The sequence below is a fragment of the Tupaia chinensis genome, unplaced genomic scaffold (genome assembly GCF_000334495.1).
Source record: "Tupaia chinensis unplaced genomic scaffold, TupChi_1.0 Scaffold000493_1, whole genome shotgun sequence".
Taxonomy (NCBI): domain Eukaryota; kingdom Metazoa; phylum Chordata; class Mammalia; order Scandentia; family Tupaiidae; genus Tupaia; species Tupaia belangeri.
The window spans coordinates 457288-472949 of NW_006160005.1; the positions used below are offsets into that span (position 1 = coordinate 457288).

General features: G+C 43.6%; 1 protein-coding gene across 3 annotated transcripts in view; it reads right to left on the minus strand.

Annotated features, from left to right (window-relative positions):
* Positions 1-15662, minus strand: part of MYH10 (myosin heavy chain 10) — a 180237-nt gene that overhangs the window by 122079 nt on the left and 42496 nt on the right. For all 3 annotated transcript variants that reach the window (XM_006156399.3, XM_014590868.2, XM_014590869.2), the window contains exon 4: positions 3386-3413. In XM_006156399.3, coding sequence (XP_006156461.1) covers positions 3386-3413 — 28 coding nt within the window. The remainder of the gene's footprint in view (positions 1-3385; positions 3414-15662) is intronic.

The following is a 15662-nucleotide window of genomic DNA, read 5'->3' on the forward strand; positions in this document are numbered from 1 at the left end:
CTCTCTGTTTCTCTCCAGCAAGCGCACATGACTTATGGCAAAAACCTAAAAAGGCTGGGGGTCTGGGAACTAACCTGGTTTCAGGCCTGTTCACCTGAGCTCGGAAACTGCTGGAAGCCAGTAGGAAGCAGCCTAGGCCATGACCTCCACCTCAGGTCAGAGAAGCTCTTGAACCCCCCCAGCCACACCTCTTGGCCTAAAATGTCAGTTCCTGTCACCTCTCATTCTCACACCCTGTTCTCAGAGAATGATTGCAAAGGTCCATGGAAAAATGGAATTAAAGTATGAGTTTACTTTGGTGCCCAAAAAAAAAATAAATAAATAAAAATCTTGCAATCCATGCACTTTCTCAGAATACATATTTTCCATAAACTTTCTAAACACATCCTCCCCCTGTATTGTATTTGGTCGTAGGAAAAGTCATGACGTATCTTTCCATTTTTCTATGCAAAAAATGCATCATGACTTTTCCAACAGCCCGATATTTTTCCTTCTCCTGATTTCAGACTCTGTTATCTTCTGCCCTCACCCCTATGTTTCCTCTGGGCACTCTGGGCCCCTGTCCCATGGTGAGCAAAATCCCGTGCATCCTCAGCCTCTTCACTGAACAACCCCTCCTCCTGCTGGCCTCACTGAACCCTGGGCCTCCCTGGGGCAGCCCTCTCAGGAGAAGACCACCCTTTCTCCCACATAACACGCGTGCATGCACACCGGAGTCAGGAAGACAATCAGTGGCCTCCTCCTCACCCTCACACGCATTTCCGGACCCTCTGGTTGTCCAAGCCTCATCTACCCCTCATCCCAGGGGTCTGCATCTTCTGTCTCTACCCTTGCCCTCTTTGCTCTGATGTCACATGCAGTAGTGGTTCTGACACTTGGGTTTATTTAGCCTAATGAACATTAAAAAACAAACAAGCCTCTCCCACTCATTTTTTGTTTTAAAGTATTTTTTATTCCGAAAGTGCCTCCTGGATACTGTCAACTCCAACAGCCTCCTCACACTGCCCACCCACTCCTGTGGTCACACCCTAGGTGTCACCTTCTCTCATCATCTTGGGCTACAACTGCCTAAATCTTCTGCTCTGACCTTCTGTGATCCCCGGGAGCATCTGTTCTAGCCCATCAAGACCTCGAGCTCTTTGACCCATCTACTTCCTCCCATCCATGCCCAAGTCAGTGTGCCCATGTCCCACAGTCCATCGTGGCGGCTTCATACCCATTTCCTCAGTCCTCTACTCCACTGTCCCCATTCGTAGCCACCTGCCAACGCACCCCAGCCAAGAGCCAGCCAGCCACCTGCTGACCCCACAGCTGATCACAGACAGGAGTGAGCCCTGGGTGAGAGCCCAGAGCCTGGCCCCACCAGCAGAACCACCCAACTGAGCCCAAGCCAACAGCTGGGAAACCTGCAGAACCGTGGTTTTCTGAGCCACTACATTTCCAGGTGGTTTGTTCTTTAGGAGAAGCTAATTTATGTAACTCCTTGAGGCTAGATGATGCTAGGGAAAAAGTCACACAATAAAGCAGACTCTCTCTCCTCTTCTCAAACCTCCTATCTAACTACTCCTTCCCCTTACTAGATACCAAATTTACTACTTGATACAAGGGAAAGAACTTTCTCAATTCCCAGCTCCCCACTGCTACTTACCTGCATTGGGACCCGTCTGCCTCCTTGGCCCTGTGGCAACAGGAGTAAATTCCCCCTCAAGACCAGCTTCGCTGTGCCAGACCCCCAACTTGTGCCCAAGATCTCATTACTCTACTTCCTTCTACCCCCACCCCCCCAGACTCCCAGAATTCGGTCTCCCTCGCATCAGCATCGAACCTCCAGGAACAAAAAACGGTCAGTCTTAGCACCAGTCCACTAGTACTCCTTTCACTTTCTCAAACTATGTGAAAGTAGTCTGTCAATACGGGGCTTTTCATTTTCTTTTCTAAACATTTTTGCCTCCTCTCATTCCTCAGCCTCGTGATGGCTTCCACCTCCTCCCAATCCACCCACTGCCAGTAAGAGAAGAAGAGTAAAGAGTGGGAACAGGAAGACCAGTCAGAAGGCTGCCGCGTTATCTAGGCAAGAGGTGGTGGTGACCTCTGGCTGTGAACCTAGAGAAGTGGCTCACCTGAAGTGCTGCTCAGTTGAGGGGACAGACTTACCACAACTTGGTGATTTATATGCCTAAGAAAGAGGAGCTGAGAATGGCGAGTTATTGATGACCTCGGAGTATCCCCTGGCCTGGGAACACGGGAGGAAGAACAGGCTGCTTGAACAGGGATTCCTGAAGACGATGCACAGGTCCCTGCACATGCCACTCAGTCTCAATGGCATCTGATTCGCCACCACTCCCCCTTCCCTGAAATGCCCATGCGCCCTCAGCTGTTGGGCCATCACATCCCCTGTCCTCCTCAAGCCTCTCTGGTGGATCGTGTTAGCTTTCCCTGCAGCCCTTCTTTCTCTGCCTGGCCCCTGAATGTTGGATTTTCTCAGGATCCCATACTGCCACCTCGCTCAGCGTGTTCTTCTGAGGCAATATCACCTGCCAGCATGGCTTCTGCTGCACTCATGCTTCTGACTACTCAGATCTACACTGCGGGCCCGGTCGCTCTCCTGAGCCCCACGTCTGCAGATTTAAGAGCCTCGTGGACAGCGCCCCTTAGGTGAGCCAAAGGCACCTCAAATCAGTGTGTTCTAAACAAAACTCAGGCCTTCCACTCCAGTTTGTTCTTCCTCCCATGTTTCCGGGTCCAAAGACACCCTGAGGGCATCAATAACTCATTTGTTCTTAGCTCCTCTTAGTCATGCAACTCAACAAGTCCTGGTGAGTCTGCTCCCTTAACTGAACGCAATTTAAATTCAACCACTTCTCTTGGGGTTCACAACCTCTTCTCTACCAAAAGCCACCACAACCTCTTACCTAGATGTATAATAAAACAGTCTCCTCACTGGTCTTCCCATTTCAACTCTTTCTGCACTCCATTTTTTTCCACACTGTAGCCAAAGAGCTTCTTCTCACGTGCACATCTTATCAGGTCCTGCCCTGGCTAGTGCTTGATCTAGCTGTGAGTCTCCAGTCTTTGGCACAGAGTACACGAGGCACATGATAATCCATAAATGTTTATTGAGTAAAAAGAACAAGTTACTGAAACGTCCAGTAGGCCCACACTTGGACGTACAAATTGAAGATGTAAGTTTCACAGATTAAGACCATAAAAATGTACCAGAAGCCCAGTAACAACCAAACAGTAACATCAAATTTAAGCAATTTACATAATCTTTGTCTTAAAAGTAATTGTGAGCCTTACATTCAACTCTTAAAAAACACTTTCCCTCTCCCCCTTACAAAAAAAGCAACTGCTCAAAATGAAATCTGAATAGCCATTTACTTACGTGCAAAGAATTGACTGGTCCTCACGATCTATAAAACAAAACAAAACAAAGAGACAAACAAAAAAAAAAGTGACCATTTGCCTGGTTTAAAAATATATCTGATATAATAAAGTTGCAGTAATAACTTATAAAATATTAGTAACTCTACTCTCCTCAAGCCAAGTTAATTCTTCTCCAGTCCTATGATGGAGTTCTAAATCTAACCATCTCCTACTATCATGCCAGATTCTCCTGGGGTAAATAACAATATCCCAGGCTTACTTCACACATCATTTGTCTAGATGATTTTCAGTGCCTAATCAACCTTGATTTGTAAAACCCTGTGCATTCAGCGAGAAAGTTTTCTAAAAAATGTACTTCCTGGAACTCTACCCTTATAAATCTTTCTCAGTTATGTAGGGATTGAAAATTCTTCTTTAAATAAATTCCCCAGGGAATTATGATGCCTGGCTAGGTTTGGAAACAGCTGCCTTTCAGAATGGTTTGAAGAACACTTACAAAGAGAGATTATTAATTCGATCTTAGAAGAGGGAAAAAAAAAAAAAGAGGTATCAAAGAGGGCTAATGGATGATAAACATTGCTATGCAGTTGTGCCACTGTCTCGGGTCAAAATGTTTTTACCTATCGAATATAAAAAAAGAAAACAGAGATTTAAATTTTTTTTTTTCTTTTGAGAGGTTTTTGCTATAGGGCGCGTGCGCTCGCCAGACAGACAGACAGAGACATAGAGACAGAAAGCGAGAAATCACCCCCCAGGGGGGGTGATCATGCCACAATCCCTTCTCCTCCATTCTCCTCTCGGGATCTTGGGCACGCACGCACACGTGCCCGGCGTGAGTTCTAAGCCACCGGGTCCAGGATGCGAACCGCGGTCGACTATGTGGGAATCCAGCGACATAGCTATTACGAGATTTAAAAATTTTTAAGAATTATTTATGTATTCAATTTTTTTTTTGGAGGGGGAGAGGTTTTTGCTATAGGGCGCATGCACTCGCCAGAAAGAGAGACAAAAAGTGAGAAATCATGCCTCAGGGGAGATGGCCATGCCACTATCCCTTCTCCTCCATTCTCCTCTCGGGATCTTGAGCACGCATGCACACGTGCCCAGCATGAGTTTAAGCCACTGGGTCTGGGACTTGAACCACGGTCAACTACGTTAGAGAGAAGCAACATAGCTATTACGCCACCTGCTGGTACCTTATCTACTTAATTTTATTTATTATTTATTTATTTATTATTACCATTATTTTAATTTGCTATAGGGCATATGAACTCACCAGAGAGAGACAGACAGACAGAGAGAAAGTGAGAAAGCAAGCTGTCAGGTCCAGGACTTGAACTGCAGTTGGCTATGTGGGAGTCCAGTCCCCTAACCACCATGCCACCTGCTGGCCCCAAGATTAAAATTTAACATAATTTTGGGGCCAGGAGATGGTGTAATGGTTATATCACTGTGCCCATGGGTACAATTACCAGTGTAGGATATATGGTTTCTAATCATTTATGAGTCTAACTGTCTCTATTTTATAGCCAAGAAAATGTTCCTCAGAGAGGGTAGTCAATCATCCCAGGACACAGGACCAGCAGATGGCGTAATGGCTATGTTGCTGGACTCCCATGTAGTCGACTGCAGTTTGAAGCCCAGACCCAGTGGCTTAAACTCATGGTGGGCGCATGTGTGTGGGTGGCCAAGATCCTGAGAGAACAGAGAAGGGACTGCGATGTGGCCATCCCCTGTGGGGGGTGATTTCTCATTTTCTGTCTTTCTCTCTCCCTCTATCTTTCTGATGAGCACACGCATCCTATAGTGAACCCCCACCCCCAAAAAAAAATCATCCCAGGACACATAGCTGCTAAGAGATAAGGATGCTGGACAAGAACCTGGGCTGTCTGCTTCTAGCACCTCTATGTTCATCCCAAGTTTGCTGTTGCTCCAAAAGAAATGTGGTCTCAGGGCTTGGCCCAAGTAGTGTGGTGTTTCTATCACTCTCTGGGCTGTACTTGCTTGCCCTTTGGTGGATACCATTAGGTACCCAATAAGGAATGGAGTTTGGACAGAAATAACCTTCATGAGAGAAATAATAGTCTACTCACTATTTCATATTGTTTTTTCGTAATATTATTGAGATAAACAAATCCATTCATATATTTCATGTAGAAACTGAGTTGTACAAAGAACATATTATTGCCACCCCAGTCTAATTTAATTTTTTAAAAAAAAAAAAAAGAGGTATCAAAGAGGGCAATGGATGATAAACATTGCTATGCAGTTGTGCCACTGTCTCGGGTCAAAATGTTTTTACCTATCGAATATAAAAAAAGAAAACAGAGATTTAAATTTTTTTTTTTCTTTTGAGAGGTTTTTGCTATAGGGCGCGTGCGCTCGCCAGACAGACAGACAGAGACATAGAGACAGAAAGCGAGAAATCACCCCCCAGGGGGGGTGATCATGCCACAATCCCTTCTCCTCCATTCTCCTCTCGGGATCTTGGGCACGCACGCACACGTGCCCGGCGTGAGTTCTAAGCCACCGGGTCCAGGATGCGAACCGCGGTCGACTATGTGGGAATCCAGCGACATAGCTATTACGAGATTTAAAAATTTTTAAGAATTATTTATGTATTCAATTTTTTTTTTGGAGGGGGAGAGGTTTTTGCTATAGGGCGCATGCACTCGCCAGAAAGAGAGACAAAAAGTGAGAAATGATGCCTCAGGGGAGAGGGCCATGCCACTATCCCTTCTCCTCCATTCTCCTCTCGGGATCTTGAGCACGCATGCACACGTGCCCAGCATGAGTTTAAGCCACTGGGTCTGGGACTTGAACCACGGTCAACTACGTTAGAGAGAAGCAACATAGCTATTACGCCACCTGCTGGTACCTTATCTACTTAATTTTATTTATTATTTATTTATTTATTATTACCATTATTTTAATTTGCTATAGGGCATATGAACTCACCAGAGAGAGACAGACAGACAGAGAGAAAGTGAGAAAGCAAACTGTCAGGTCCAGGACTTGAACTGCAGTTGGCTATGTGGGAGTCCAGTCCCCTAACCACCATGCCACCTGCTGGCCCCAAGATTAAAATTTAACATAATTTTGGGGCCAGGAGATGGTGTAATGGTTATATCACTGTGCCCATGGGTACAATTACCAGTGTAGGATATATGGTTTCTAATCATTTATGAGTCTAACTGTCTCTATTTTATAGCCAAGAAAATGTTCCTCAGAGAGGGTAGTCAATCATCCCAGGACACAGGACCAGCAGATGGCGTAATGGCTATGTTGCTGGACTCCCATGTAGTCGACTGCAGTTTGAAGCCCAGACCCAGTGGCTTAAACTCATGGTGGGCGCATGTGTGTGGGTGGCCAAGATCCTGAGAGAACAGAGAAGGGACTGCGATGTGGCCATCCCCTGTGGGGGGTGATTTCTCATTTTCTGTCTTTCTCTCTCCCTCTATCTTTCTGATGAGCACACGCATCCTATAGTGAACCCCCACCCCCAAAAAAAAATCATCCCAGGACACATAGCTGCTAAGAGATAAGGATGCTGGACAAGAACCTGGGCTGTCTGCTTCTAGCACCTCTATGTTCATCCCAAGTTTGCTGTTGCTCCAAAAGAAATGTGGTCTCAGGGCTTGGCCCAAGTAGTGTGGTGTTTCTATCACTCTCTGGGCTGTACTTGCTTGCCCTTTGGTGGATACCATTAGGTACCCAATAAGGAATGGAGTTTGGACAGAAATAACCTTCATGAGAGAAATAATAGTCTACTCACTATTTCATATTGTTTTTTCGTAATATTATTGAGATAAACAAATCCATTCATATATTTCATGTAGAAACTGAGTTGTACAAAGAACATATTATTGCCACCCCAGTCTAATTTAATTTTTTTATTTTTAATTTGTTAGAAGGTGCATGCACTTACCAGAGAGAGAGACAGAGAGGGAGGGAGGGGGGCAAGCACTCCCCAATGGGGTGTGATCATACCACAATCCTTTCTTTTCTATTTCTCTACCATGTCAGGATTCTGGGCACATGTACACGTGCACTTGGCATGTTTTCTAAGCTACCAGGGCTGGAACTTGAACCATGATGGGCCAGGAAGAATTGGGCTTCCTTAACCATGAGGCCACAGGGCTGGCTCTCTAATTTATTTCTCAATAACCGACAACCATTGTAACCTTTCCTCTGGCTGTTACAGGTGACATCCAGAACACAGGGCCTCTGGCTGCCTCCTGTATCATTTACTTCCCCGGGTCAGGCCACACCCCTTCTTCCAACATGCTCCTCCTACATCCTCTGCCTTTGGGCTCTCTCCTGCCCTGTCCATTCATACTTCGTTCATTGTCATCTCTGCTGGGAAAACCTTCCCAGGCATTCTGCCTCAGGTTCTTCATTTTTCCTTCTTTAAAACGTAGTATGAAATTAGACAAACCATACTGCAAGAGCCCGGACACCAGGGCATACTGCCGAGATCCAGCACACTCCTGCATCTGCGTTCCTAGCACTAACAGCCTCTGTGAGCCACAGCTAACTTTGGGAAAGGCCTGCTGAGAGACCCAGCATGTGGGACCCTCCTGGGCTCTGGCAACATAGGGGAACTGGAAGCTTCTGTTCTGCTTTCAGCTCTGACACAAACTGACTATGCATCGAGAAATATATTTCTTGCAGGCTATTCACCTATAAAACCATGGTTTTTACCAAGTTTTTGCTTATTTACTTTTTTTGAAAAGATTTTTGATATAGGGTGCAGCAACTTGGTGGAGAGGACAGAGAGAGAGAGAGAGTGATGGGGAAAATGTGAAATCACCCTCTCGGGGAGGCCTGGTCATGCTGCAATCCCTTCCCCTCCATTCTCTTCTTGGGATTTGGGGCACGCATGCACATGTGACCAATGTGTTTTTCAAATTGTGGATCCAGTGCCTTAACCACCATGGCACCTGCTGGTCCCCTTACTCACTTTTAATATGAACCTTCAGATCCCTAAGCTCTCCTCATTTGAGTGATATCTACAGAACTGCAGTACTCTTAAGTAATTACTACTTTAATTCCACCACTTTAAGCCTTTCTGAACTGGGTTACACATTAAAAGAATTATTTAAAAAATTAACCCAATTAAATTGTCTACTAATGGACTCAGCTTTCTTCCTGCATCTGTATGTGCTACTGTCCATCTGGAAATTGAGACCTACACAGAAACAATCTCTCCTTCAAATATGCTCCATACTTCATCCCCCCCACACTTCCGGCCATTCTCCCGACTTAACACCTCAACAAAATCAACTCTTCAAGCTAGATTGATTCCCCTTTATTTGATTCTCATTGTCGGTCTATATCATCCTCTACTTTACATTGGACTTTGCTGTCTTTATCAATAAATCAAGGGGGATGGGCTCCACATTCTAACTCTGATTACATTCCTCTTCCTTTCTGCTCCACTGAACCCTCTGTGTCCCTCAAGAATCAACTTCAGTGCTACGATGACTTACAGTGACCACTGTATTCTAAAAACCCATAAATGTAATTACATATAACCTTGTGGTGATTAGGGAAATTTCATTTTCAAAACACAATTAGCCATGGGACCAGCAGGTGGCACAGTGACTAAGGTGCTGGACACTCCCACATCGTCAACCATGGTTTGAGTTCTCTCTCTCTGTCTCACTCTGGTCAAATTAAGAAAAAAAAAAAAAAAAGAATGAAAAAATAAAATTAAATAAATAAATAAATAAAAAAACACAATTAGCCTTCAAAAGAGTAGAAACTCTTTTGGTAAATATTTTCCACACATCACATGAGGAGGTCTCAATAAGTCCCTATTTTCAACAGTGAGAAAGGTTTTAAGTCAATAATTTTGATTCCAACCTTAAAATACTAGAAAAGAACAAATCAAATCCAAAGAAAGTAGGACAAAAAAAAATGATGAAGCACAGAAATCAATGAAACAAAAAGCAGAAAAATGGGTTAAAAAATCAGTAAACTAGATTCTTTGAGAACATCAATGGTATGGATAAACCTCTAGAGTCACACTGATCAGAAAAAGACACAAAATACCAACATCTGGAATAAGAAAGGGAATATCACTATAGGTCCCATAGATGTTAAAGAAATAATAGGAACTACTCATGCCAAAGTATCTGACAACTAAGATGAAAGTAACTATTTTTTTTTTTCTTTCTTTTTAATTTGCCAGGGATGTATGCACTTGCTGGAAGGAGAGAGAGGGAAAGCGAGAAAACACCCAACTTAGGGGAATGGCCACGCCACAAATTTTCTACAGTAATACTCCCTCCTTTTGGGATTCTGAGCACACACACACACATGTGCCTGGCATGTTTCTCAAGCCATGTGGTCCAGGACTCAAACAGCATAGTCAGCCAAGTATGATCCAGTCGCTCCAACCAACACACTGTGGGCTGGCAATTTCTTTAAAAAAAAAAAAACACAACCACTGATATTCACACAGAAGTAATAGCCTAAATAGCCCTTTTATCTACTAAATAAATTGAATTTGTAATTAACAACCCTCTCACAAAGAAAACATAGCTTCACTGCCGAATTCTACAAACATTTACAAAGAAATGAAACCAGTTCATTACAAAGTCCTCAGAAACCTAAAGAGGAAGAAAGATTTCTTCACCAAATCTAAGAGACAAGCCTTACACTGGTATTAAAACCAGGAAAAAGACATTATAAACTGTGGAATGTGTACGATGGACTACCACTCAGCATTGAAGAGGAATAGCTACTGGCAAATGAATCTCAAAAGCATTACGTGAATGAAACAAGCCACACTCAAAAGGCTAAATTGTGAGTGAGTATATGACGCTCTGGAAATGAAAAATCATAGTACTTATTCCCACCATTTATTTATTTTTGGCTAGAGTAAAGGATAATTGGCAATATATAAGAGGGCTACTAATCTGTGTAGGTTTTAAAACTAATTACCCTAGGAGCACACCACTTCATCCCTTTCCTAAGTCTTTTATTTTGTATACCTTTACTCTTTTTTTTTTTTAAAGAGAGATTTTTGTGATAGGGCATGTGCGCTTGAAAGAGAAACAGAGACAGAGAGACAGGAAATGAGAAATCAGCCCTCAAGGGGATGGTCACGATAGAATTCCTTCTCCTCCATTCTCTTCTTGGGATTTTGGGCACGCACACACAGGTGTGCTCGATGTGAATTTTAAGCCACTGGTCCGGTACTCAAACCATAGTTGACCACATGGGAGTTCAGCAACATAACCATTATGCCATCTGCTGGTTCCACCTTTACCCTTTCTTAAGTCTTTTTTCTTAGTATTTATCAGTACTCAATACTGTTTTTATTTTTTGTGTCCCCAATGAGATAATAGTTCTCTGTCACCAGAAGGGTTTTACTATACCTTACAACTTCATAGGGTGAGAAAGGATGTTTCCCATGTCTTTATTTTCACATTAGAAAATTCAATACATAGATTCAAGATAACTAATTCATTGCAAACATTCCTTTTCTTGTTGGAAGCTGATGCTCTTCCTATTTTGACTTTGAAGTTTACTTTAGACTGACCTGAGAGCTTTCTTTTTTTATGTAGTGGCTGAGGCATCTGCCCATCTCTCCTGTATTTATTTTGCTACTTTGTTTGAAATGCCTTTTTGTAAATGGCATATGACTGGGTTAGGCTGATTAATAAGAGTGCTATCCCTCGGCATTTTCCAGTGATTGGTTTCAGGACCCCCACAGACACCAAATCCATGAATGTTAAGCCCCTTTATAAAAATAATACAGTTTACATATAACCTATGCACATCCTCCCTTATATTTTAAATCATTTCTAGATAACTTACAATTCCTAATACAATGTAAATGTTATGTAAATAGTTGTTATATTGTACCATTTAGGGAATAAAGACAAGAAAAAAAGTCTGGGCTAGCCTGCACTCTTGTGGTTGGGGCAGGCTGGATCCCACACAGGCAATTGAGCAGTTCAAGTCCCGGACCTGGTGACTTGAAACACACACTGGATGTGTGTGCACGTGTGCCCCAAATTCCAAGAGGAAAAGGGTTACAGTGTGGTCATTTCCCCCTGGCTAGGGGCGAGAAGGGAGATTGATTTCTCATTTCTCCCAACTCTCATCTGCGCCTCTTTGGTGCCCTATAGCAAAAACAAAACAGGTCTGTATGTATTCAGTACAGACTCAGTCAAATTTTTTTTTAATATTTTCAATCCATGGGTGTTTGAATCATGGATGCAGAACCCAAAGACACAGAGGGCCAGCTGTATTAACATTTATTGTCATAACTATTTTACTTGATATTATATGTTTTCTGATGCTTTAAAGCCTCCTTCAATATTCTTTTTTTAAATTGCCAGAGTACACGTATGGAGAGAAAGAGAATGACAGAGAGGGAGAAAGCACTTCCCAGTGGGATGTGGTCACACCACAATCCCTTCTCTTCCATTTCTCTATCTTATTGGGATTTTAGGCATGCATACATGGGCACCTGACATGCTTTCAAGCTAGCAGGGCTGGAATTCGAACTGTGGTCAGCCATAAGGGATCCTGCTCCCTTTCACCACTAAGTCACCGGACTGGCCAGTTTATTTTAATTTGTGTGTTTTGTTCTAAGGATAGTTTGTTTTCCTTGTTTTTATTTTTTCCAACATCGGAAATTTATATGCAGTTTTTCAAAAACCTCCTTCAACTTACATTTTCAAGGTTTATTCATCCTAAGATATATATTAACCTGCTTTTTCTTTTTGCCAGAGGGCACATGCACTCACCAGAGAGAGAGAAAAAGTGAGAAGTAACCCCTATGGGTTGCCCACAAAGTGTGGGATGTGTATGTTACTAGTAAATTTAATGCTGGTGTTAACGGCTTGTGAAAAGAGGGGAAGACACAGAACTCAGAATAATCAACGCTGAGATTCCTGAGAAGGTTAGAAGGCTGATTAGCATGGGAGGTAAAGGAGCAGTAAGACTGGCTGTTGACAGGAATGGAACAGAGACAATGGTTCCTCTCTGGTGGCTTCTGTTTCTCTGTGGAATAGGAAATAAGTCATTAGCTGAGGAGTAGAGGAACTTGTAGGGAGCCAGAGATCTGAAGAGGTTTGCAAGTCAGTATAGACAGTGGGATAATTACCTCCCCAGAGAAACAAGGTAGGATCAGCAAGTCAGGTTAAGAGTAGAGTCAGCGCTCAAGGTTATGCAGTTACACAAGTGTCCATCTGTTTCGTATGTGACTGGAACTCCAGAGTGTTAAAAGAGACAAATATCTTAATTTATCCAGAGTGAGAATCTGCCAATAGGTATAATAAATGGGGACAAAGGGTTTAGGACATGGATGGAAGACTACTGAAATGTGGGTCATGAGAACCAGCTCTATGGCATGGTGATTAAGATAGTCAGATCTCCCATGGCTGAGTATGCGGTTCGAGTCCCAGATCTGGTGAGACTTGAGAAACACATTGGGCATGCATACATGCATGTCCAAAATCCCAAAAGGAAGAGAGACTGGAGTGAAGGGATTGTAGAGCGACCATTACTGTACGGGTGCTTCTCTTCTTCCTCTATGGTGACTGCATGCAACCTCTAGCCGAAAAGAGGAGAACAAAACACAACCCCTTGAGCAAAAAAGAAAGAAAAAAAAAAAAAAAAAAAAAAAAAAGAGAGAGAGAGAGAGAGAGAGAGAAATGAAATCTAGATTACATGAGGAAAAAATAGGGGGGCATTGTTAATGTGGCAGGGAAGGGGGATAGAACAGCTAATGGTCTGGGGGATCCCCCTGGAGGCAAGGCCACATTCAGGGGAGTTATTGATTGGATTACCAATATGGGAGAACACTGCAGTAGAATTTATGAACTATTATTTGAAAAATCAGGTAAGTTCAAGAATTGTTTTAGATTTTCTAGAACATCACTATAGAAATTGGTGGAATAAGAGAAAGGAAAAGATTAAGAACCTCAGAGATCAATGGTAAGGCTGAAGGCAGAGAGAGGCCAAGCCATCAAGGAGTAAAGATCTATGCAGAAAGCTGCTGAAAGGAATGAGAGGAGCTCGAGCAGGTGCAGCTTTTCCACGAGGTAAGGAGTCATGGGTGAGCAGACGTGTGGCGAGCAAAGACACTAACCCATCTCCCACTGCATAGGATCTGAGTGATGAGCACTCCTCACTGACTGGGCTTGAACCCCACACTCAGAAGAAAGCCGGGTTTCAGAAAACTTGAAAGGCAGGACCAGCAGGTAGCATAATGGTTACATCGCTGAACTCCCACATAGGCAACCACGGTTCGAGTTCCAGACCCGGCGGCTTAAAACTCACTCAGGCGTGTGTACATGTGTGCCCAAGATCCTGAGAGGAGAATGAAGGAGAAGGGATTGTGAAGTAGCCATCCTCCATGGAGAGTGATTTCTTACTTTCTATCTCTGTCTCTGGCAAGCACACGTGCCCTATAGTAAAAATCTCTTCAAAAAAAGAAAAAGAAAAAAGAGAGGAAAAGAAAATATTCATTGAAGACACTGACCAAGAGAGACCAGCAGTCGGTGTAATGACTACGTTGCTAGGCTCCCATATAGTTGACTGTGGTTTGAGTCCTGGACTTGGTGGCTTAAACTCATGCCGGGCACGTGTGTGTGCGTGCCCAAGATCCCGAGAGGAGAATGGAGGAGAAGAGATTGCGGCGTGGCCATCCCCCCTGGGGGGTGATTTCTCGCTTTCTATTTCTCTGTCTCTCTCTGTCTTTCTGGTGAGCGCACGCGCCCTATAACAAAAACCTCTTAAAAGAAGACACTGACCATGGAGAGAAGTTTGCACATCAGATGGGACCAGCAGGTGGCATGGTGGTTAAGGCGCTGGACACTCCCACATGGTCGACCAGGGTTCGAGTCCTGAGTCTGGTGGCTTGCTTTCTCACTTCCTCTCTCTTTCACTCTCACCCTCTGTGTCTCTCTGGTCAAATTAAAAAATAAATGAATGAATAAATAAAAATAAAATAAATAATTATTTAAAAAAAAGAAGTTTGCACATCAGAGAGTGGGAGTTATCTAGTGCAAAAGGTGAAAAAGAAGCAATATGGAAATAAAACAAAACAGAACAAGGAAGTGTGGACACCAGGAAGATGGCAGAATCTCAGGTCTTAAATATTCACAGCGGCCCAAAAGGTGGTCCCTGCAGGTAGTTACAGTAAAACCTTCCTTTCTATCTGTCTAGGTCAGCTGAGGTAGGTGGCAGCGTTGACTGCCCGCTACTGAGTGGAGACTGGCTGGACAGGAAGGAGGGAGGAGCAAAGGAAGACCCGCCTGGGTAGTGAGCAGGACTGTGGGCATCTTAGCTAAGAGAGCACCAATGACAGTGGACAGGGTGGGCGCTGCTGTTAGTGCTCAGCTTCCCACAACAGAGTACGGCATGTGGGAAGTCTGATGGCAATGACTCCCCTTTTGCTGCCATTATCTAATTTTGCCCCACCCACTAAGCTAGGTAAGATGAGGCAGGTGTCCTCTTCCTGCCTGGCACTTTGCAATCTGAAAACCTGAGTCTTCAGCTCAGATGAATTTTGTTCAAAATATCACTTCTCTACCAGAACCTGAGTCTTGAAGCACATTCCACATTTCCTACTCTTTCTCTCATCAGTTCTACTGGTTTCTTTTGAATCTGCATTATACAACTCTATTTCACTGCTTAAGTTCCGACTATGTCAACTCTGCCATTCCTTTGCTTTTACTGAGCATATTATTTTCTGCTACCAAATTTGTGTCCAAGAACTCTGCTTCATTCATCCATTCAACAAGTATTTATTGGACAGCTACCGTGTCCTAGGCACACACCACATTTTGCTGGTGTCTCCTCTAGAATCTAAACTTAAGAAAAGAATAAGCAATATTTTGGATTTTTTTAAAAGACTTAATTTTATTCATCATCATCATCATTATTTTTTTAATTTGCTATAAGGTACATGTGCTCACCAGAGAGACACAAATGAGAAAGCAAGCCACCAGGTCTGGGAGCTGAACCACAGCTGGCCATGTAGGAGTCCAGTCCTAAACCACCATGCTACCTGCTGGCCCCAACACTCTTCTATCTTATGGCATTAAAAGCACAAGTGAACCAGGCCAGCAGGTGGAACAGAGATTAAGGAGGCTGGATTCCACATGGCTGACTGCATGGTTCAAATCCTGGACCTGGTGGCTTGAAAAACACACCAGGTATGTGTGTGCACATGCCAAAAAGCAGGAGGAAAATGAAGGAGAAGGGATTGTAGAAAGGCCATCACCCTAGGGGGTGATTCTCCCCTG